This window comes from Oncorhynchus masou, chromosome 3 (genome assembly GCF_036934945.1).
Source record: "Oncorhynchus masou masou isolate Uvic2021 chromosome 3, UVic_Omas_1.1, whole genome shotgun sequence".
Classification (NCBI taxonomy): domain Eukaryota; kingdom Metazoa; phylum Chordata; class Actinopteri; order Salmoniformes; family Salmonidae; genus Oncorhynchus; species Oncorhynchus masou.
Genome location: NC_088214.1, coordinates 5,365,298 through 5,388,771, shown reverse-complemented (window position 1 = coordinate 5,388,771; position 23,474 = coordinate 5,365,298). Strand labels below are relative to the sequence as shown.

General features: G+C 42.0%; 2 protein-coding genes across 2 annotated transcripts in view; one reads left to right on the top strand and one right to left on the bottom strand.

Annotated features, from left to right (window-relative positions):
* The first annotated feature begins 1,282 nt into the window (after positions 1-1,282).
* LOC135509115 (myosin heavy chain, fast skeletal muscle-like) lies at positions 1,283-21,818 on the top strand. The gene is made up of 40 exons (XM_064929476.1): positions 1,283-1,380; positions 1,513-1,740; positions 2,290-2,436; positions 2,638-2,794; positions 3,022-3,049; positions 4,327-4,435; positions 4,568-4,660; positions 4,811-4,871; positions 4,998-5,096; positions 6,902-7,005; positions 7,376-7,514; positions 7,762-7,880; positions 8,058-8,207; positions 8,302-8,472; positions 8,672-8,975; positions 9,469-9,533; positions 9,627-9,714; positions 9,826-9,943; positions 10,095-10,218; positions 10,674-10,810; positions 12,720-12,975; positions 13,196-13,438; positions 13,768-13,944; positions 14,039-14,184; positions 14,360-14,450; positions 14,764-15,153; positions 15,276-15,402; positions 15,612-15,730; positions 15,878-16,074; positions 16,166-16,349; positions 16,487-16,652; positions 17,424-17,548; positions 17,720-18,028; positions 18,251-18,454; positions 18,557-18,682; positions 18,831-19,001; positions 19,266-19,370; positions 19,568-19,663; positions 21,353-21,484; positions 21,743-21,818. The coding sequence occupies exons 2-40, from the start codon at positions 1,525-1,527 to the stop codon at positions 21,761-21,763; spliced, it is 5,814 nt and encodes a 1,937-aa protein (XP_064785548.1). The 5' UTR covers positions 1,283-1,380; positions 1,513-1,524; the 3' UTR covers positions 21,764-21,818.
* Positions 21,819-22,677: 859 nt separating this feature from the next.
* The window catches only part of LOC135518731 (guanine nucleotide exchange factor VAV3-like), an 11,212-nt gene continuing 10,415 nt past the window's right edge, over positions 22,678-23,474 (bottom strand). The window contains exon 3 of the mRNA XM_064943820.1: positions 22,678-22,803. Within this exon, the coding sequence (XP_064799892.1) occupies positions 22,678-22,803 (126 nt within the window). The remainder of the gene's footprint in view (positions 22,804-23,474) is intronic.

Genomic DNA, 23,474 nt, shown 5'->3' with positions numbered 1-23,474 from the left:
ACATAAAGTTGTTGATAAGGAATAATACCACAAAAATTTAACTAAATATTCTCAGATTATATTTTATGAAAACTATTTTAATGGTATTGGGGCAACATGGACTGACTCCATTACAGTACTTGAGGGGCCGTGGTTGTAATATTGGAACACATTTGATAAGTAAACGAGTCATTTTTATTTTAACCTTTATTTAACCAGGAAGGGCTCATTGAGATTTAAAAAGTATTTTTTCAAGAGCGTCCTGGCCAAGATAGGCAGCACCAAGTCATTACAAAAATGACAGACAAACAACATGAAAAACTACAAGTAAACTAGTAAAAACCATAGAATTCACAAGAGTAACACAAAATCAAAAACAGTGACAGGTCAGGGAATCAGTCTCAATATCATTCATCAATGATTTAAAAAACTATGATGTTGTCCTAATTATTAAAATGCATATAATTTACGTATATTCTGTGAAATTCCATTGAGAGACAAATATGATATTCCAAAGTCATGTAACGGGAGTGTGTGGGATGCTCCCTGGAGTGGGAGGGGCTAGTGAGACACAGAAACACAGAGGTCTCTCATCCAATCCATTTCCTGCACCAGGGTGGTCCATAATTAACTTCTGCTTGGTTGGCACTTTCAACCAGATATAAGGAGGCTGAGGCCCCAGCATTCTTAAGTCAGATACCTTCTTCCTCTGTGGTAAGACTCTCTCCACCTCCTTAGATTTCTACATTCACTCAGCATCTGAGGTAGTAGCTAAATGCAATGTTTGAATTGAGTTCTGCATTTTATTTGTGCACATCTCTTATACGATTTTACAATATGCAATCAAGTGGCATTGATTAAAACAATTTTTATGATTTTATTATTTATAATTATTTTAACATTAGTGTTATCATTAAAATCTATAACTTTAATTCACAGTCAGAAGTTGTGCTCCTGCACTTGTTTGTATTTTTATTTATTTAACTAGACAAATTCTTATTTTCAATGACAGCCAAGGAACAGTAGGTAGAACGTCAGAATTGTACCTTGTCAGCTCGGGGGTTTGAACTTGCAACCTTCCGGTTACTAGTCCAACGCTCTAACCACTAGGCTACCTGCCGAGGGGGAGTTCTAGAATGTAACTTGGTTTTCAGAGGTATTTATTTAAATTCTGGACCGAATGTCTAGTCATCTAAGTTGCCACCAGTAAAATGAAAGTTTCCAGTTGCACCATGTAGTTGAATTGGACATGGCTGTAATGATTTGGGTTGAATGATGCCATTCAAATTGTTTTCTAGCCTTTCAGGGGCTAAATGATAAGGCTTTAGAATTCACAACACCCTTATGTTTCACAGGCTCATCCAAGAAGTACAACTTCATCTGTAGGAGGGGAAAACGAAGGTGAGACATTGTTTGAGTCTTCATATAAAAACGATGAAAATATTGTGTAAGAGATACTGCTCATCTAACTCTGTTGACTGTGGAGGAAGCACCACAGAGTCACTCTAGTTCCTTGTTTCATCTCTTTCCTAGTAATCCGTCACCATGAGTACGGACGCGGAGATGCAAATCTACGGCAAGGCTGCCTTGTACCTTCGTAAGCCTGAGAGGGAGAGGATGGAGGCACAAGCCATGCCGTTTGATTCAAAGAACGCCTGCTACGTGACAGACAAGGTGGAGCTGTACCTAAAGGGTTTGGTCACTGCCAGGGCCGATGGCAAGTGTACTGTGACAGTCACCAAACCTGACGGCAGCAAGGAGGTAAGTCTGATCTGAAAAGTATTCAAGTTCAAGTTTGTGCCATTACTATTTTTCTTGAAAAATCATCAACATGAATTTAAACAAAATGCCTATAAGACCATATGAAATCAGGAACAAAAGATAGATCTAGATATATAATATGACATTTGTAATGTCTTTATTGTTTTGAAACTTCTGTATGTGTAATGTTTACTGTTCATTTTTATTGTTTATTTCACTTTATATATTTTACTTTATATATTATCTACCTCACTTGCTTTGGCAATGTTAACACATGTTTCCCATGCCAATAAAGCCCTTGAATTGAATTGAATTGTAGAAATATTTCTTTGTTTTTTTTGTAAGCAGAATATAATCTTTAACAATGGCATGAATTATTGTTATTGATTAGTCAAGAATATCCATGTATGTGTCAATGGGTGATAACAGAGTAGTTGGATTCAACTGGGGTATGCATTTAAAAAAAAAGATTGAAGTAAATAATGAGCAAAACACATTCAGTCATGTCCAGTTTGATCTGTGTGTAATGTAGATTTCTGACTGTTTCAGGAAGGGAAAGAGTTCAAAGAAGCAGACATCTATCAGATGAACCCCCCTAAGTACGACAAGATTGAGGACATGGCCATGATGACCTACCTGAATGAAGCCTCTGTGTTGTATAACCTCAAAGAGCGTTATGCAGCATGGATGATCTATGTAAGAAACCTGCATAAACACACACACACATACATCAACATAAGAAATACACACTTACAGTACTACACATACATCAACATAAGAAATACACACTTCCAGGACTACACATACATGAACGGTATAAACCACAACATACCACTGCAGTCGACCAACAAGAAAACAAGTACATTTATCCGATTTGATCGAATCCCTTTCATCCAGACCTACTCTGGGCTCTTCTGTGCCACGGTGAACCCCTACAAGTGGCTCCCCGTGTACGACGAAGAGGTTGTCAACGCCTACAGAGGGAAGAAGAGGATGGAGGCTCCACCCCATATCTTCTCCGTCTCTGACAATGCCTTTCAGTTCATGATGATTGGTACGAGCTCTCATGGATGGATGGGTGGATGGATGGATGGATGGATGGGTGGGCGGGATGGGTGGGTGGATGGAGGGAGGGAGGGAATCTACTGTTTCTCATGTAGGTTTGAACATTTTGTATTGAATATCTGATTTCATTAGCCTTAGAAAATGTTCCAAAATGAAATTCATAATATACCCATAATGTTGCTTTAGTTTAATAAACATGATGTTTTTTGGTTCCAGATAAGGAGAACCAGTCCATCCTGATTACGTAAGTTGTTTGTGCTGAGCGATTAACCAAAATGTCTGTTATTATTTTTAATAACTAGGGAAAGGGGATACCTGGTCAGTTGCACAACTAAATGCATTATACCATTCCCCCTCTGGCCTTATTGCTTCCTCGTTTAGTCACATTACTTTAAGTCAATATTTAAGTTGTATACAGAACCCAGAGTCTCTGGTGGCACAGCTGGCGCTGCAGTACAGCGCCCTTAACCACTGCGCCACCCGGGAGGCCTCGCATTTGTTTAATTTGATGACTTTGTTTTTTCATTCCAAGTCATCATCTATTTTCTAGAGAGCTGCTGCCTATGTTGTCTGACAGAATCACTGTTATAGTAGTTCTTCAGAGTAAATAAGGCCTACTTTTATGACTGCTGAACACCAAATATCCATCACTTAGATCATACATTTTCAGGTAGAGATACCTTGTGAAGCAACATCTCTATATCCTTCTCCATCGCATCGTCTTCTGTCTCTTCTCTGTCTCTCTGTGTAGGCGCACAATGGATTATAGTCATTGTAGTTAACACACTCAAACTGGTGTGCCTGGCACCTACTACCATACCCCGTTCAAAGGCACTGCAATCTTTTGTCTTGCCCATTCACCCTCTGAATAGCACACACACATAGTCCATGTCTCAATTGTCTCAAGGCTTCTTTAACCCGTCTCCTCCCCTTCATCTACACTGATTGAAGTGGATTTAACAGGTGATATTAATAAGGGAGTGTAGCTTTCACCTGGATTCACCTGGTCAGTCGATGTCATGGAAAGAGCAACGTGTTCCTACTGTGTTGTACATTCAACATATATTTGATTGAGTTATTATTGTTGGACATAAAAGACTGTAAAAAAAATGTATGAATGGAAATCAGGTCCAAGTGATTATAATGTAGGAAATCTGTTCTCAAAGTATTCCCACACATAAATAGAGAGACATATGTGATCATATCCCAATGTAATCCAGATTTGAAATTATTATGTTTTTGTTAAATCTGTTTGGGTTTCTTGCAGTCAATTTGCACAAATGATTTGCAATTATGTTCCGGCCCCCTCCTCAGAAACAAAACAACATCTGCTTTAATGTATTTGGGATTATTTTGGACTAGTCTATGTGCAATAATACATCAATGAGTGGGAATATTTGTTAATTATTTACTTCTGTTAGAAAACAGGTCAACAGTGTATATTTTAATGGTATTTCTTAGTGAAAGCCAATCTGACGCAATCTGTGACTAAAACCCCTCTTTCTCTGTCATATTAACCAGTGGAGAATCCGGTGCAGGAAAGACTGTCAACACCAAGCGTGTCATCCAGTACTTCGCCACCATTGCAGTATCTGGTTCCAAGAAGGAAGTAGAGGCCGGCAAAATGCAGGTACCGTAGGTGGTCCTTGTTTAACACATTTCAGTAGGTGGGCTGTGTAAACGTTTTATTCCCCAGAGGTGAATCTTATTTCAAGAAAGGGTTTACCAGTTTCTAAGCAACTTGTGTGTTTTTATCAATCAGGGGTCTCTTGAGGATCAGATCATTGCAGCTAACCCTCTGCTGGAGTCTTACGGTAATGCCAAGACAGTGAGGAACGACAACTCGTCTCGCTTTGTAAGTTTGAAGGACATACTGTGGAAGTGACATTATATTTGGAAAAACAACAACATTTCAGTAGATCCTTATAGTTATAACAGTCCAACAAACTAACATGTCAAGGGGTTCTATCAAATACCTATTTCTAACCCCCATGCTCAACTACAGGGTAAATTCATCAGGATTCACTTCCAAGCAGGCAAACTGGCGAAAGCTGATATTGAGACCTGTGAGTTGGATTTGATTGTTTCTCAATGCTTTCCATAATTCACCCAGAATATTTTAGGAGATACATTCATCACATGTAATTCTCTCTCTCTCTCTCTCTCTCTCTCTCTCTCTCTCTCTCTCTCAGACCTGCTGGAGAAGTCCAGAGTGGCCTTCCAGCTGCCCGATGAGAGAGGCTACCACATCTTCTACCAGTTAATGACGGGCCACAAACCTGAACTAGTTGGTAAGGAAAAGTAGAGGTTGATGTGAAATTATTCACCCCTCCATCTGTGGGAAAAAAAAATCATAGTTCATCTATTAATACTATTACAATGAGTACATCCAAGATAACAAGGCATCGAGACATGTGTCTGGTCTTTATAGATCTTTCATGGGAAAGACTGCGATGCATTACTCTAGAAGCTTCAGTCCAGTCTTTTGATGCTAGTTATTATATACTACATATAAACGCAACAAAAAAAGACACGTCCTCTGACTGTGAACTGCGTTTATTATGTGTAAATATGTGTATGAACAAAAACGAGATTCAACAACTGAGACATAAACTGAACAAGATCCAGAAACATGTGACTAACAGAAGTGGAATAATGTTTCCCTGAACAAAGGGGGGGTCAAAATCAAAAGTAACAGTCAGTGTCTAGTGTGGCCACCAGCTGCATTAAGTACTGCAGTGCATCTCCTCCTCCTGGACTGCACCAGATGCCAGTTCTTGCTGTGAGATGTCACCCCAGTCTTCCACCAAGGCACCTGCAAGTTCCCGGACATTTCTGGGGGGAATGGCCGTAGCCCTCACCCTCCGATCCAACAGGTCCCGGACATTTCTGGGGGGAATGGCCCTAGCTCCGATCCAACAGGTCCCAGACGTGCTCAATGGGATTGAGATCTGGGCTCTTCGCTGGCCATGGCAGAACACTGACATTCCTGTCTTGCAGGAAATCACGCACAGAACGAGCAGTATGGCCGGTGGCATTGTCATGCTGGAGGGTCATGTCAGGATGAGCCTGCGTGAAGGGTACCACATGAGGGAGGAAGATGTCTTCCCTGTAACGCACAGCGTTGAGATTGCCTGCAATGACAACAAGCTCAGACCTCGGTGTAACGCTCATTCCATCGACAATAAACGCAAATCCGACCATCACCCCTGGAGAGACAAAACCGCGACTCGTCAGTGATGAGCAATTTTTGCCGGTCATGTCTGGTCCAGATATGGTGGGTTTGTGCCGGTGATGTCTGGTGAGGACCTGCCTTACAACAGGCCTACAAGCCCTCAGTCCAGCTTTCCAGTTTTCATAACTCTGACATTTAATGCCTACCATCTGCAATTGTTAGTGTCTTAATGACCGTTCCACAGGTGCATGTTCATTAATTGTTTATGGTTCATTGAACAAGCATAGGAAACAGTGTTTCAACCATTTACAATGAAGATCTGTGAAGTGATTTGGATTTTTACGAATTATCTTTGAAAGACAGTGTTTTTCCGCAAAAGCACTAGAGGTTTCAAATGTGAAATTAAGATCGGAAGTTATTATATGCATAAAGTCTTAATGATTTAAAAGGCACTTTTTGATGTCATTGGAGATACTTGTCTTCCTCATTTTTAACTACAAAACAAACATGCCAATTTCATTTTTGTTGATGTTGGGGTGGTGCTTTATTTTATGTTGAGATGATGAGGAAGGAAGATAATGAGATGATGAATATTTTAGATAATATTTTTAGATTTTATTTTTTGTATTAAAATAATCATAGTCCATCTATTATTAATACTATTACAATGAGTACATCCAAGATAACAAGGCATCTAGACATGTTTCAGGTCTTTATAGATCTTTCATTGGAAAGACCTATCAAGTAATGCACTGTGATGCACTACTCTAGGAGCCTCAGTCCAGTTTTTTGATGCTATTTATTATATACAAAAAATATCCTTGAGTCCATCGACTGAGTAAAGGAGGGAGAGATACTGTAAAGGTGGGACAGGGAAATTCTACTCGATTTAACTGAGAAGCCATTCTCCGTTGTCCACAGAAATGACGCTCCTCACCACAAACCCCTACGACTTCCCCATGATCAGCCAGGGTCATATCGCTGTGGCCAGCATCAACGACAAGGAAGAGCTGGATGCCACAGACGTGAGTTATACAAAGGGCTAACCAAACTCTAGACATGGAACGGGTAGGAACATTGTGCAATACCAACTTGGTGACAGATAGGCACCTTTGTGTTAGTTGACATGTGTCTCAAACCACTTGTCATGCCTCCACACTTCACCTTTAAGTACATGTAAGACAAGAGAGTGCTACTAAATGTCCTGCAGAACTGTGTAAAACTGCTCTTGTGCTGCCACATAATAGTGTTGGCCAAAGGTAATCATGTGAAACAGAGAAGCCAGTCAATTCAATCCATCCCGTTTGTTCTGGAGTGAGCACAGAACTGTAGTGTACTGTAACAGAGCAACCTACTGTTGAGTTCATCACTGTTGTACTTCCTCTCTAATTCCAGGATGCCATTACGATCCTGGGCTTCACTAATGATGAGAAGATGGCCATCTACAAGCTGACAGGAGCTGTAACGCACCATGGCAACTTGAAATTCAAGCAGAAGCAGCGTGAGGAGCAGGCCGAGCCAGACGGCACAGAGGGTGAGTCCCACTCATAGATATACAACATGCAAAGCGTTAGTCCCATTCACCAACATAGAAATAGAAATGGTAAGACAGACAGTACCACATCAAGGTCAGGTAGGAGATACACGATGGAGACTAAATTCCAACCTCCACAGAGATTTGAAACAAGAGGATGAGGATGACAATCAAAACCTGTCCAGTGTAACATCAGAAACAAGCGATCTTGAGTGCCTGAGTCTGTTGATGTTGGTTCTCTCTCCAGTGGCTGATAAAATCGGCTACCTGCTGGGCCTGAACTCAGCGGAGTTGCTGAAATGTCTGTGCTACCCCAGAGTGAAGGTCGGCAACGAGTATGTGACCAAGGGACAGACTGTGGCTCAGGTAAAGTGAAACACAGCATCTACCATTTTCTGAGCACCGGAATTCTTTTGGGGATGAGAACATTGCCTTTTTTTTTTCAATAGTAGGTCTAATGTTGTTTTTCCAAGCGCTTATCACCTTATGGCTAGATATGGTATCTCATATCTCATGTATTCATTTGAGGTATTATCTTTGCAGGTTTATAATGCAGTCATGGCTCTGGCCAAGTCCATCTATGAGAGGATGTTCTTGTGGATGGTCATCCGTATCAACGAGATGTTGGACACCAAGAATCCAAGGCAGTTCTATATCGGTGTGCTCGACATTGCCGGGTTTGAGATCTTTGATGTGAGTATGAGACCAGAACAAGACAATTAGTTGTGATTGAGAGGGATTACAGCCTTGTACGATGAAATGATCCTTTTTGAAATTGCTTCAACAGTACAACAGCATGGAGCAACTGTGCATCAACTTCACCAATGAGAAACTGCAACAGTTTTTCAACCACACCATGTTTGTCCTGGAGCAAGAGGAGTACAAGAAGGAGGGAATTGTCTGGGAATTCATTGACTTCGGCATGGACTTGGCTGCCTGCATTGAGCTTATTGAGAAGGTAAACTGTCAGAGGATTATACTGGACCACAGCAGCAAAGCTCATAGCGAGTGATGTGTGATATATTATCACAGAGGTACAATGTCTTTGACGGTTGAGAACTCAATATGTCTCCATATATGTGACCCTAAATGAATAGAATCCTATAATAGCATGTTTACTAAAGGAATAAATGTTTCTTAAATCTCTTTTCTTAAAGCCATTGGGCATCTTCTCCATCCTTGAAGAGGAGTGCATGTTCCCCAAGGCTTCAGACACTACCTTCAAGAACAAGTTGAACGACCAGCATCTTGGCAAAACCAAGGCGTTTGAGAAGCCCAAGCCTGCCAAAGGCAAGCCAGAGGCCCACTTCTCTCTCGTACACTATGCCGGCACTGTGGACTACAACATCACTGGCTGGCTGGATAAGAACAAGGACCCCCTGAACGAATCAGTTATTCTGATGTACGGGAAGGCCTCAGTCAAACTGTTGGCTACCCTGTACCCTGCTGCCCCACCTGAGGGTAAGACTAGCATCACATATCTACCTCAATGACCTGGTACCCCTGCACACCGACTCGTACTGGTACCCTGTGTATCTATAGCCAAGATATTGTTACTCATTGTGTATTTTTCCCACGTTATTATTTTTCATCTATACATTTCACTCTAAAATGTAGGGAAGGGCCCGTAAGTCAACATTTCACTGTTGATCTACAACTGTTGTTTACGAAGCACGTGACAATTTAAATTGTTCTTGTCATTGAACGTATTACAATTTCTCTGTTTATTCACTGGGTTCATTTTCTCCTACAATATGTGTTAATTTACATCGTGTCATCGATACCGGTTGCATTGAGATAAGTGTGAAGATTCCCGACATGATCTGGTTTATAATTAGTGTGCTTGCTGAAGACACCACCGCTATAGATATCTTACATCTTATTATTATTCTACTTATTCTGCTCTAGGAAATGTACTTCTAATTATCTCTTGCATTTCCCCTCATTTTAACAGATAAAGCCAAGAAAGGAGGCAAGAAGAAGGGTGGTTCCATGCAGACTGTGTCGTCCCAGTTCAGGGTGAGCTTTTAAAATGTGTCTATTCAGACCTTCAAAAGGCGCAATGATGATCATGAATGATTTCTGAGAACATGGTTTGTAACCCTCTTACAGGAGAACTTACACAAGCTGATGACCAACTTGAGGAGCACTCATCCTCACTTTGTGCGCTGCCTGATCCCCAACGAGTCAAAGACTCCAGGTGTATATTGTGTTAAATAGGACATCTTATCAGTACAGTATCACTAACCTTAACCATCTGAATCTTTAACCTGTTTATGAGTATTAAAATAGACTCGGTTTGTTTTACCAGGTCTGATGGAGAACTTCCTGGTTATCCACCAGCTCAGGTGTAATGGTGTTCTGGAGGGTATCAGGATCTGCAGGAAGGGCTTCCCCAGCAGAATCATCTATGCTGACTTCAAGCAGAGGTACATGCATGTAAACACTAATGTACACGCACAGGCACACACACACACACCTGCGTTAAGGGTTTTCCCAGCATCAGCATAGGCTTACCTTTCACGTAATTTGACCAACCTGTTACAACTTGACACATGTTAAAAATGTCTCCACATTCAGGTATAAAGTACTGAATGCCAGTGTCATCCCAGAGGGCCAGTTCATGGACAACAAGAAGGCTTCTGAGAAGCTGCTTGGGTCCATTGATGTAAATCACGAGGATTATAAGTTTGGACACACCAAGGTCAGTCAAATACAACACAGCCATGGCTGACAACAAAACACAACTACAATGTTAATATAAACCTCAACCATTCAAAATCTCTCCAGTTGATATATCCATGATATTGTTCTTTCTTCTTCATTTAACTCATTGAAAAGGTGGATAAACATTGTACCTTTTTTTCTCCATCATATTCAAACGTCACAAGTATAGAACAGAGAAACTCAACTCATTATCATGTGCATTGTGTTAGAGTGGTATGGCTCCAGTTATATCAGTAGACGTTATTCATCTACAACTGTACAATAACTAACAACTTATAAACAACCTATCCCTTGGTTTGTTTGTAAGAATTGCAATGTTTATGTTGTTCAATTCAGTCTAGTGGTGTTGTTCCCCTCTTTGGAGAGGGGAACAACCATTTATATCTGTCAACATCTGACTGTGGTTCCATTGACAACGTTAACCTGTTTCAGGTGTTCTTCAAAGCTGGTCTGCTGGGTGTCCTGGAGGAGATGAGAGATGAGAAGCTAGCAGCTCTGGTCGGCATGGTCCAGGCTCTCAGCCGTGGATTCCTCATGAGGAGAGAGTTCTCCAAGATGATGGAGAGGAGGTGAGAAAGAGTAGACATTTTGGCAAAGCGTACTGTCAACCCCCTGTATGTAATGCATTATTATTACATACTGTATGTGATGTGAGTTGATCAGAAGGAGAAAGTGCGTCTTCTAATGCTCTACTAACGCTGCAGTTTGGGAAACTGGCAAGCTGTTCAATAGGTCATTTAAATTTGGGATATTAACATATTCATTTCTTAAGAATACAAAATGCCTCATGAGCTCAGAACCTGTCAGTCCTGTCATCGAGAGAGCTGTCTATGAATTTAATAGAGGTGGCATTTCAATTTAGACAGAAAAAAAGTAACATATACTGGAAAAACTTTTCCATTGCAAAGTTTGTTCGTAGAATTACAGTAAAATCTCCTTTAAACCAAAGAAAAAAAATGCAGCCATTTTTTCCTGCCAAAGATAAAATCACAAAAGCGGGATTAGAAATAAAATTAATCACTAACCTCTTGAAAATCTTCATCAGATGACAGTCATATGACATGTTACACAGTACATTTATTTTTATGTATATGCATTTTTATATCCACAAAACTCGGTTTACATTGATGCCATGTTCAGAAATTCCTCCAAAATATCCGGAGGAATTATAGAAAGCAACGCCAGATAACAGAAATACTCATCATAAACTTTGACTAAATATACATGTTCTACATATAATTAAAGATACGCTGGTTCTTAATGCAACCGCTGTGTCCGATTTTATAAAAACGTTACGGAAAAAGCCTAACATTGCAATAATCTGAGACGGCGCTCAGACATAACCGCCATGTTGGAGTCAACAGAAATACGAAATTACAACATAAATATTCCCTTACCTTTGATGATCTTTCATCAGAATGTAGTGCAAGGAGTCCTAGTTCCACAATAAATCATTGTTTTGTTCCATAATGTCCAATACTAGTGTCCAAGTAGCTGCATTTGCTATCACTTTCAGCTCACGTGCCCAAAAACTGACTGCTGGTCCAAGATAACTCGCACAAAAACTTCCAAAAGATATATTCCAGGTCGAATAAACTGGTCAAACTAAGTTAGAGAATCAATCTTCAGGATGTTATTTTCATATATATCCAATAACGTTCCAACCGGATCATACGTTTTCATCTGGGGCCGAATGGAACAGCCGTAGCACCCATAGAGAAATGCGTCACAGCAAAATGGCATTCTGTCGGGACACTGACTATTTTCCCTCCCATTAGGTCAAAGTTCACAGCAAATGTTCCATTACACTTTCTACTGAATGGGGACATCTAGTGGAAGGCGTATGAAGTGCTTCCAGATCCATATATTGTTGGGAAAGGAGGGGGCGATGACGTCAAAGTTGCCCCAACTTTCAGAATTTCACTTCTTGTTTGGAATATTGCCTGCCCTATGAGTTCTGTTATACTCACATACATCATTCAAACAGTTTTAGAAACTTCGGAGTGTTTTCTATTCAATAGTAATAATAATATGCATATATTAGCAATCTAGGACAGAGTTTGATGCAGTTCACTATGGGCACGCAATTAATCCAAAGTGAAAATACTGCCCCCTATCCTCAACAAGTTTTAATTAAACTTTGAAAAAAATGTTTTTTTGTTTGGTAAATATTTTAAAGTGTCTTACATGACCATGCCTGTTACATTTCTCAAGCCCAATTCCTCAACTGTATACCAGAATGTAGTGGGGTGGCAGGTAGCCTAGTGGTTAGAGCATTGGACTAGTAACCGAAAGGATGAAAGATCGAATCTCTGAGCAGACAAGGTTCTAATCTGTCGTTCTGCCCCTGAACAAAGCAGTTAACCCACTGTTCCTAGGCCATAATTGAATATATGAAATTGTTCTTAACTGACTTGCCTAGTTGAATAAAGATTTGTTTTTAAATAAGCATGCCACTCTATCCTTTCTGTCGACCAGAGAGTCCATCTTCTCCATCCAGTACAACATCCGCTCATTCATGAATGTGAAAACCTGGCCATGGATGAAGTTGTACTTTAAGATCAAGCCCCTGCTGCAGAGCGCTGAGACTGAGAAGGAGCTGGCCAACATGAAGGAGAACTATGAGAAGATGAAGACAGACCTGGCCAAGGCTCTGGCCACCAAGAAGCATTTGGAGGAGAAGTTAGTGGCCCTGGCGCAGGAGAGGGCAGACCTGGCTCTCCAAGTCGCATCTGTGAGTGACAAACGACCCTCGTAAAGGCATATTTACACACACATCAATAAGCAAACACGCACACTGTGAAGTATGTGGCTAACTCCCACATTTTTATAGCTCACGTTAAAAATATATTTCATGAATTTATATTGATTTGCTCTGATCTCTGACTAAATTAAGTCTATTTTTTGATACACAAAGTGAGGCCTCTGAGTTTTTTCTCCTGTTCTGAAACCAGGAAGGTGAGAGTCTGAACGATGCTGAGGAAAGGTGCGAGGGGCTCATCAAGAGCAAGATCCAGCTGGAGGCCAAACTCAAAGAGATGACTGAGAGGCTGGAGGATGAGGAGGAGATGAATGCTGAGTTGACTGCCAAGAAGAGGAAGCTGGAGGACGAGTGCTCTGAGCTGAAGAAGGACATTGATGACCTGGAGCTCACCCTAGCCAAAGTGGAGAAGGAGAAGCACGCCACTGAAAACAAGGTCTCATGTTTTTACCAGTGACAGTCTAACCACTAAACAATGATCAACTCGAAACATAGCTTAACAGAAATGGAATTCAAGACGTATTGTGGGTGCAGGAAAAATGAAAAATAGTTGATTTTCAGTTGCGGAGTAATCCCCACACTCATTGCACGTTCCCCCCTCGTTTATGAATTCCATTCAGTACACTGGCATGGTGTACAATGCCATCTAGTGTTGAATATATGGTACTGTACTTGGTGACCCATTTCTAATATAATTTAAATGAATGCAATATATATCAAACTAAATCTCTCCTTTAAAGACTCATTTTGTTTGGCGGGTTTCAGGTTAAAAACCTGACAGAAGAGATGGCGTCTTTGGATGAGAGTGTTGCCAAGCTGACCAAGGAGAAGAAAGCCCTCCAAGAGGCCCACCAGCAGACACTGGACGACCTGCAGTCAGAGGAGGACAAAGTCAACACTCTGACCAAGGCCAAGACAAAGCTGGAACAGCAAGTGGACGACGTGAGAGAAGTTTGACATTTTGGCCATGATAGTATGTGAGATGATATTATCTTCAGTTGTTAAGATTTGAACAATATGTGTTTTTATCTTATAGCTTGAGGGTTCTCTGGAGCAAGAGAAGAAGCTCCGTATGGACCTTGAGAGAGCCAAGAGAAAGCTGGAGGGAGATCTGAAACTGGCCCAGGAGTCCATAATGGACCTGGAGAATGACAAGCAGCAAGCCGATGAGAAAATCAAGAAGTAAACACACAGTACTACCTGACATATTGATCAAAACAGTAGTTGTTCCTGACTAATTCTTGTAATTATGAATGACCATTTGCACGTAATTCTTGAAAGAAAACTGAATGTTATGATACTCTCTCTTTACAATATCGAACCAAAACTCTGCAATCTACGTGTTTGTGTTTCTTAGAAAGGAGTTTGAGACCAGCCAGCTCCTCAGCAAGGTTGAGGATGAACAGTCTCTGGGAGCTCAGTTGCAGAAGAAGATCAAGGAACTCCAGGTACAGTACAGGATCTCAGCTCCAGTACAGGAAAGTCAACACCTGAATCATTTCCTTCATTTCCTGAAAACAATTAATCTGGTAGCACACATTTTTCCTGGTGGCTTCTGATGGCTCAGTAGGATGTAAGATGGTGCTTCTTACTGGTCCTTCTTACCATTGTAAAGATGGTGCTTCTTACCGTTGTGGTTTTGGTTCCTGCATGGGAAAGTTTCTACTGAATATATTAGTGGAACTGGCTTTGTGTGAACACATTCAATCATTTCAACTGCATTGTAGTGTTAATTCCTCCTGCTCCTGCCCCCTGTTCTAGGCCCGTATTGAGGAGCTGGAGGAGGAAATTGAGGCTGAGCGTGCTGCCAGGGCTAAGGTTGAGAAGCAGAGGGCCGATCTCTCCAGGGAACTTGAGGAGATCAGCGAGAGGCTGGAGGAGGCCGGAGGCGCCACTGCTGTTCAGATTGATATGAACAAAAAGCGTGAGGCTGAGTTCCAGAAGATGCGTCGTGATCTTGAAGAGTCCACTTTGCAGCATGAGGCCACAGCCGCCGCTCTGCGCAAGAAGCAGGCCGACAGTGTGGCTGAGCTCGGGGAGCAGATCGACAACCTGCAACGCGTCAAGCAGAAGCTAGAGAAGGAGAAGAGCGAGTACAAGATGGAGATTGATGACCTCTCCAGCAACATGGAGGCCGTCGCCAAGGCGAAGGTGAGTAGTGATATTTTGATCAAGCAGCGTTGAGGAGGGTGAAAATGCATTACCATTCAAGAGAACTGCAGCTGACAGGAGTCCCATATATAAAGTCATGGTGGAACATATTTCACTAACAGGGCAATCTGGAGAAGATGTGCCGTACTCTTGAGGACCAGCTGAGTGAGCTCAAGACTAAGAATGATGAGAATGTTCGCCAGATCAACGACATCAGTGGACAGAGGGCCAGACTCCTGACAGAAAATGGTACCATCATCAACAATGAACAACAAATTGATGCTTTCTTTCAGTAAAACACAATAACATGTATTGTGGGATATGTCACAATAGTCCAGTCCACAATAGTTTCTAGTGTACTATTCACCATATCACAATGCCCTATGATACCTAAAAATATATTTTCAATCTTAGGAGGTCAGAGACCCCATTAACAAGGTATCCCTCTATCCCTGCAGGTGAGTTTGGACGCCAGCTGGAGGAGAAGGAAGCCCTGGTGTCTCAGCTGACCAGAGGAAAACAGGCCTTCACCCAGCAGGTGGAGGAGTTGAAGAGGCAGATTGAGGAGGAGGTCAAGGTAAGGGACATAAAAGGGACACTACCGACCACAGAGATAATAGCCATATCTTCATATAGATAGATGGTGACTACACCACCCTCAGAGACTTCTACTGTCATTTGCTGTACTATCTCTCTAATATCTCTTTGTCTTTCTCTTTCACAGGCTAAAAACGCCCTGGCCCACGGTGTCCAGTCTGCCCGCCATGACTGTGATCTCCTGAGAGAGCAGTTTGAGGAGGAGCAGGAGGCCAAGGCAGAGCTGCAGCGCGGCATGTCCAAAGCGAACAGTGAGGTGGCTCAGTGGAGGACTAAGTATGAAACTGATGCCATCCAGCGCACAGAGGAGCTGGAGGAGGCCAAGTGAGTCACACGCAACAGCAACAACTCAAATATAGGGTGTGGATGGTGAGGGTCCATATGTAACATTCCTACACCCTCTGTCGTCAAACAGGAAGAAGCTGGCCCAGCGTCTGCAGGACGCTGAGGAGACCATTGAGGCGACCAACTCCAAGTGCTCCTCCCTGGAGAAGACCAAGCAGAGGCTGCAGGGAGAGGTGGAGGACCTCATGATTGACGTTGAGAGAGCCAACGCCATGGCCGCCAACCTAGACAAGAAGCAGCGTAACTTTGACAAGGTGAAAATAAATAAACCTCACGCTAGGTTGACATTTTCTGTCTGCTATATGATCAGTTGTGGTATAATTGTAGCATTTTTCTGATTTAAAACTCTTCATCAATTACTTGTAATGAAAATCCCATGGATTCGCCCTAGGTCCTGGCAGAGTGGAAGCAGAAGTATGAGGAGGGTCAGGCTGAGCTGGAAGGAGCTCAGAAGGAGGCTCGCTCTATGAGCACTGAACTCTTCAAGTTGAAGAACTCCTACGAGGAGGCTCTGGATCATCTGGAGACTCTGAAGAGAGAGAACAAGAACCTGCAACGTGAGCATTTGACAGCAGTTTTACTTGGCTCATGTTTGACTAGCGGTTTGAAAATTTTGGAAACTGTAACCATCCAAATTTCTATTACACCATTTTAGAACGGTATAAAATAAAATAAAAACTTAACTTGTTATCGGTATTCCTTTGAACAGCCCAAGGAAGTGGGGGCAATTGGATTTGCAAGACTGTATGAAGTGCTGATTAATTAATGAATTATTATGATTGAAGGTGTTTTCGTAAATTCCATCTGGAGTGCCAGAGTGCGCTCTGGGCATTTGTAAATTCATAGCTTAATGCTCTCGGAGAGTTCAAAGCACACACTGGACACTGCCCTACGAGTAGGTTTAATCTGAGCGTTCTGACCTCACAACAGCAGTCAAGCACCCAAACTAACTGGCTAACGTTGGCTAGCTATTTCCAGACACAAATGAGAGAAGACCTCACTCTGACCATGTTACTCACCCTAGCAGAGCTGGTTAGGCTGTTTTCCTGTTATCCAGAGCGTTGGTGACTGTAACTGTGCTGCTGGCAACAATTTAAATACGCTTTATTGCCGACGTTTACTGACATCGACCATCTTCAAAGGGTGTTGAGCATTCATCAATTCATCAATTATTCTGTGCTCTGGCACACGCAGACGAGAGTGCTCTGAAATCGGAGTGGGTAGCCAGAGTGAATTTACGAACGCACCCTCAATGTCAACTTCAGCGCATTGGAGATATCCACTGAAAATCTCACAAGTCTAAACTGCTCCTGTGCTTGTGTGTGCAGAGGAGATCTCTGACCTGACTGAGCAGATTGGAGAGACTGGCAAGAGCATCCATGAGTTGGAGAAGGCCAAGAAGACCGTGGAGACAGAGAAGTCAGAGATTCAGACCGCTCTGGAGGAGGCGGAGGTACAAACTGCAGCTGTTTGATGGGAAAAGCAGTGTAACAATAGCCAATGCCAGCTACAGTTCAATGCTCCCCATATTTGTGTTTATTGTAGTTATACATATGTAATTCCTTGTGTTATTCACATCCAAATGCGTTGAACACAATTTACCCGACTGCTTCTCCTTGTCCAGGCAACACTGGAGCACGAGGAATCCAAGATTCTGCGTGTTCAGCTGGAGCTGAACCAGATCAAGGGTGAGGTGGACAGGAAGCTGGCTGAGAAGGACGAGGAGATGGAGCAGATCAAGAGGAACAGCCAGAGGATGATTGACTCCATGCAGAGCACCCTGGACTCTGAGGTCAGGAGCAGGAATGACGCCCTGAGGGTGAAGAAGAAGATGGAGGGAGACCTGAACGAGATGGAGATCCAGCTGAGCCACTCCAACAGGCAGGCCGCTGAGGCCCAGAAACAGCTGAGGAACGTCCAGGGACTGCTCAAGGTAAAGGGACCGGGATATCAGGCTCAAACATCTGAACATGGGGAGGGATTTGTTTGTGAATCTGTAGAAAAGAATAGAACAGAGAAATTGAATAGTGTTGACTAATATACTGTAGAAAGGTAGGGATATTAGGGAAATTCTTACCAATGAACAGTTCTATCACAAATCCTATCGCCTCTACTTCCACAAGTCCTAATGAACCTATGCTATTTTGAACCCCAGGATGCCCAATTGCACCTTGATGACGCTGTCCGTGCCTCAGAGGACATGAAGGAGCAGGTAGCCATGGTGGAGCGCAGGAACGGTCTGATGGTGGCTGAAATTGAGGAGCTGAGAGTTGCTCTGGAGCAGACTGAGAGAGGCCGCAAAGTGGCTGAGACTGAGCTGGTAGATGCCAGCGAGCGCGTTGGACTGCTGCACTCCCAGGTACGGCTCCAAGCCATTTCTCAATAAACTCAACCAAGCATACCTCTTCTGCCTTGTAAGTTCTCTTGAGATTCAAACCAATGGTCTTGTTTCATCCTCCAGAACACCAGCCTTCTGAACACCAAGAAGAAGCTGGAGACTGACCTGGTGCAGGTGCAGGGAGAGGTGGACGACATCGTCCAGGAGGCAAGGAACGCAGAGGAGAAGGCCAAGAAGGCCATCACTGATGTGAGTCCTTATGATCTATTGAATTACATCCACTTGATTTGTCACCAAGGGCCAATGGTTGCTGGGCTGGTTTACCACAACAAAGATCTCAGTTGGGTGTTATGATTGGTGCCAAATGGTGGATAAATTAAACAAACTACCATTCCAGGCGGCCATGATGGCTGAGGAGCTGAAGAAGGAGCAGGACACCAGCTCTCACCTGGAGAGGATGAAGAAGAACCTGGAGATCACAGTCAAGGACCTGCAGCACCGACTGGATGAGGCTGAGAATCTGGCCATGAAGGGAGGCAAGAAGCAGCTCCAGAAACTGGAGTCCAGGGTGAGTTACCAGCAGGGTGGATTAGGACATATTGAAAGACTGATTTCTGGAAATGTATTTGATAACATACTCAGGACCATTGTGTAATGACTTTTTCTCTCAATAACCCACCAAGATAATGAACAGCTGTTATCTTTACAGACCCTTCAATTAGACAACAATTTTGCCTCCTTGACTGAGTAGAACAATATACCTCTGTTTTGATTTGTTACATCTGATTTCACCCCCTCAAACAAATGGCTACGTTAATTTCTTCCAAACAAGGTTCGTGAGCTCGAGACTGAGGTGGAGGCTGAGCAGAGAAGAGGTGCAGATGCAGTCAAGGGAGTCCGCAAGTATGAGCGCAGAGTCAAGGAGCTCACTTACCAGGTAAGAGAAAGCACCTTGTTCAAACACTTACCACTGAGCACACTGGTTAAATCAACATCGTTTCCACGTCATTTCATTGAAAATACGTTGAACCAATGTGAAATAGATGTTGAATTGATGCCTTTGCCCTGTGGGTAGACACAAACAGGTTTGTGTATGCATCTACTGGGCTTTGATTCTTTGATCTTCTCCCACAGACTGAGGAGGATAAGAAGAACGTTGGCAGACTTCAGGACCTGGTAGATAAGCTGCAGATGAAAGTGAAGGCCTACAAGAGACAGGCTGAGGAAGCGGTGAGCAGCCTTCATTAGTCAAATACTCTGAAAGCATACATTCAAAAGCATATTTCTTCCCTAGGAGACATTACAACATTTTAGTTTATGCTTTTCAAATGCTTCGCAAAGAAGGGCACTGATTGGTAAGCTGAAGAAAGCTGACACTGAGTGTCCTTTTGAGCATGGTGAAGTTTTTAACAAGGCTTTCAATGTTGTATCAATATACCCAGTCACTACAAAGATACAGATATCCTTCCTAACAGAGTTGCCGAAGAGGAAGGAAACCGATCAGTCATTTTATCCTGAGGGCATTGGCGAGTTTAAAACGGTTACCAAATTGAATGGCTGTGATAGGGGAAAACTGAGGAAGGATCAGCAACATTATAGTTACTTTACTAACCTAAATGACAGAGTGAAAAGGAAGCCTGTCCAGTATAAAAATATTCCAAAACATGCATCCTTTTTGCAACAATCCACAGGGCACAGACATTTCTTGGTCTAGTTTTGAATTTGGTTGAGTTGTCAACTAACTGCATTCAACGTGAAATCACCAACAAATGTCACCACTTCTATGAATTAAGGTAAAATCTTGGTTGAAAAAAAGACAAAAAGCCGTTACGTTGATTACTTGTTGCAAATCAAATCAGTTTTCCATGTTGAGTCAACATCATCACTTTTTTGGGGTTGTATAAACAACATTGATTCAACCATTTTTTGCCCATCAAGAAGGCACTAAAGTAATAACGCAAAAAAAGCATAGTATTTTCAAGCACGGTGATGGCTGCATCATGTTATGGGTATGCTTGTCATCGGCAAGGACTGGGGAGTTTTTCAGTACAAAAGAACAGCATGAGCTTGGCAAAGACAAAATCCTGGAGGAAAATCTTGGTTCAGTCTGCTTTTCACCAGACACTAGGAGATGAATTCACCTTTCAGCAAGACAATAACCCATAACACAAGGCCAAGTCTACACTGGATTTGCTTACCAGGGAGACCCGGAATGTTCCTGATTGGCCAAGTTACAGTTTTGACTTAAATCTGCTTGGAAGTCTATGGTGAGACTTAAATATGTCTATCTAGCAGTGATTAACATCCAAATCGAATTTTGAAGTAATAATGGGCTAATATTGAACGGTCCAGGTGTGTTAAGCTCTCAGAGACGGACCCAAAAATATTTATATTGACTCGGGGGCTACATATATATATTTTGTTTTTATATATATATATATTTATACACATGCAAAAGTATGTGGACGCCCCTTCAAATATTTCAGCCACATCCATTGCTGATAGGTGTATCAAATTGAGCACACAGCCATACAATTGCCATAGACAAAGACATTGTTCTATTTTTAATTATTTTTTAATTTATTGGAATCCAGTTTGTCATTCCAGAGCAGTTTGTGTAGATCGTTGACAAAAAAATAACATTTCAATCCATTTAAATCCTAATTTGTAAGACTATATATTGTGACGTAATCAAAGGGGAGTTAGGCACTTTACGTCCCTGGAGGGAGTGGTTTGATCCCCCATCCCAACAATCACTTTCTCTACTGTATCATCTATCTCCCTACATACTTTGCAATCCTAAATTTGTCACATACAAATAAAAATAGAAACTGAAAATACTTTTAAAAATCATATTCATTTGCTACCTGAAGCTTCACATGTTGAATGTTGTGCTCTCCCTCTCTGTTCCTCACACAGGAGGAACAAGCCAACGGCCACATGTCTAAGTTCCGGAAGGTTCAGCATGAACTGGAGGAGGCTGAAGAGCGTGCTGACATCGCTGAGACTCAAGTCAACAAGCTCAGAGCCAAATCTCGCAGCACTGGAAAGGTACAGAGCTGCTACAAATTCTACATCTGACTCGTGCTCAGATACGACCACATCAACACCACCTATGATTCAGTCTTCACAGAAATCAATATTGACCTTTAACACTCACTATCATGTAGGTATTTCAGACTGCTAATAAGCACATTTCATGTAACGCAAAAAAATACTAGATTAAGGCTGAATCTTAAATGCTGGATCCATTATACTCTTTCCAAGTGTAAACACACTCATGAGTACAGATTTGTCTTTTTTTTACAGGGCAAAGAAGTTGCTGAATAAACAAGAGAAGAAGTCGCTGAATAAACAAGACATACATCTTATAACATTTTCCTGTGTTGCATAAAATATGATTTTCATGGTGAAAATGATTGTTGATTAAAAACATGTAGGCCTACATACCTCTTGTGATGGTGGACTTATTACTCAGCAAACAGTTTGTTTATACCATAAAAATATTGTAATTTGTACCATATTGTATTCTGGGATTCCAACAACAAATATCACGTATTTTGGTAAACAGATGAGTGATGGGGCTGGAGAAATGCAACCAATTTGAAATTCATAGACTGAGCTATGGATGCCGAAAATAAAAAATGAACCCTTTACACTTGGAGGGGATATTGACCTACAGTATATGGAAAGGCCCAAATTGAAACATTTCATAAAATAAATAAAGAGTAAGGCATACGCATAACCGTGGTAGCAATTGAAAGGGAACACTGGAGATTATGGTGAAATTCTCAGAACAAAGTTCTCAGGAAACAGACTGGATTACACATCATCTCTGGTGATCAGACTACGTCAACATGCTGTAGATGTGGTGGAGGAAAAATAACTCAATTGTCATACTTGACTAAAAATGAAGATACCTTCTGTGGAAGACCAGGGGGTTTGGTCGAGACGTTTACACATATCGGATACAGACAGAATTGCATTAGCTCATTTTCAAGGGTGTTTATTTAAATAAGAAACAAAAAGGACTTCTCTGAGATACTGTTCTCTGGGCTCCTGCTGTATCCAGTGGAGAACGAAACCCAACTCCCTCCGTTATCTCTGGTACTGCCCTCAACTATGCAGGAGTAACCTCTCTTCCCCAATTACCGCCCCCATGTGCTGCCGTTCTGGCAGCTTTATGGGCCTCGTGCAACTGGTAAGCAATTAGCCCCTTGATTACTCACCAACCATAATCATCCTCAATTATTCCTCTCCGGAGAGCCCGTCGGGCTCTGAACCTTCACGGCACGTTCAGCGGAGGGAGACATCGCCTCGTGCTGTCGACTCCTTCTGTCACGAGGACTCGATGAGTCTCCCCTGGGTGGCTAAACTGCGGAACACCGCACTTCATAAAAAATGACTCATGTGGTTGTTAAGTGCACTATGTTACAATCCTAAGTAATGCCACAGAGTCCATTGTTGTTATTAGGAGTTGTCAGTTTATGTTGAGGAACTACAGTTTGGATTAAAACAGTGGAGAAAGAAAACATTAGATGATCATACACTGCTTTTAATTGCTGACCAGAAGATGTCACTAATGTGCATTGTGAACTGAAAAGAAGACCTGAGTCATGAGCTGTTTTTTGGCATAATTTGGTGAGAGATGCGAAACCTTCAAAAAGCCTTGGTTTCCATCACAAAATAATTACTACAGTCACAATTCCTGGTTTCATAGTTACTTTAGTTAAAACCACCATCACCGAACCAGTCGTCCTAAGCAGTGGTGAACCCCCCACTTGGCGCACCCCAACATACAAAAAAACACACCATAATGCACTAACTGTCATTATTATTCAGACATTTGGAACAGCACAAATAAATAATCATAACTATATAAACATACAAAACTAAGATTCATAAATATCAAAGACAAAAATAAACACATTTGTGTTGATTTGGCACATGACCATCAATACATTACCCATCCCCCAACGCTGTCAACCAAGAGTCAAGACTACATTACCCATCCCCCAACGCTGTCAACCAAGTCAACCAA

Coding starts and splice junctions, on each gene's coding strand:
- LOC135509115 (XM_064929476.1), top strand. CDS start 1,525: ATGAGTACGGACGCGGAGATGCAAATCTACGGCAAGGCTGCCTTGTAC. Junction 2,437..2,637: donor ATGCAGCATGGATGATCTAT/GTAAGAAACCTG, acceptor CCTTTCATCCAG/ACCTACTCTGGGCTCTTCTG. Junction 19,002..19,265: donor TCCAGAAACTGGAGTCCAGG/GTGAGTTACCAG, acceptor CTTCCAAACAAG/GTTCGTGAGCTCGAGACTGA.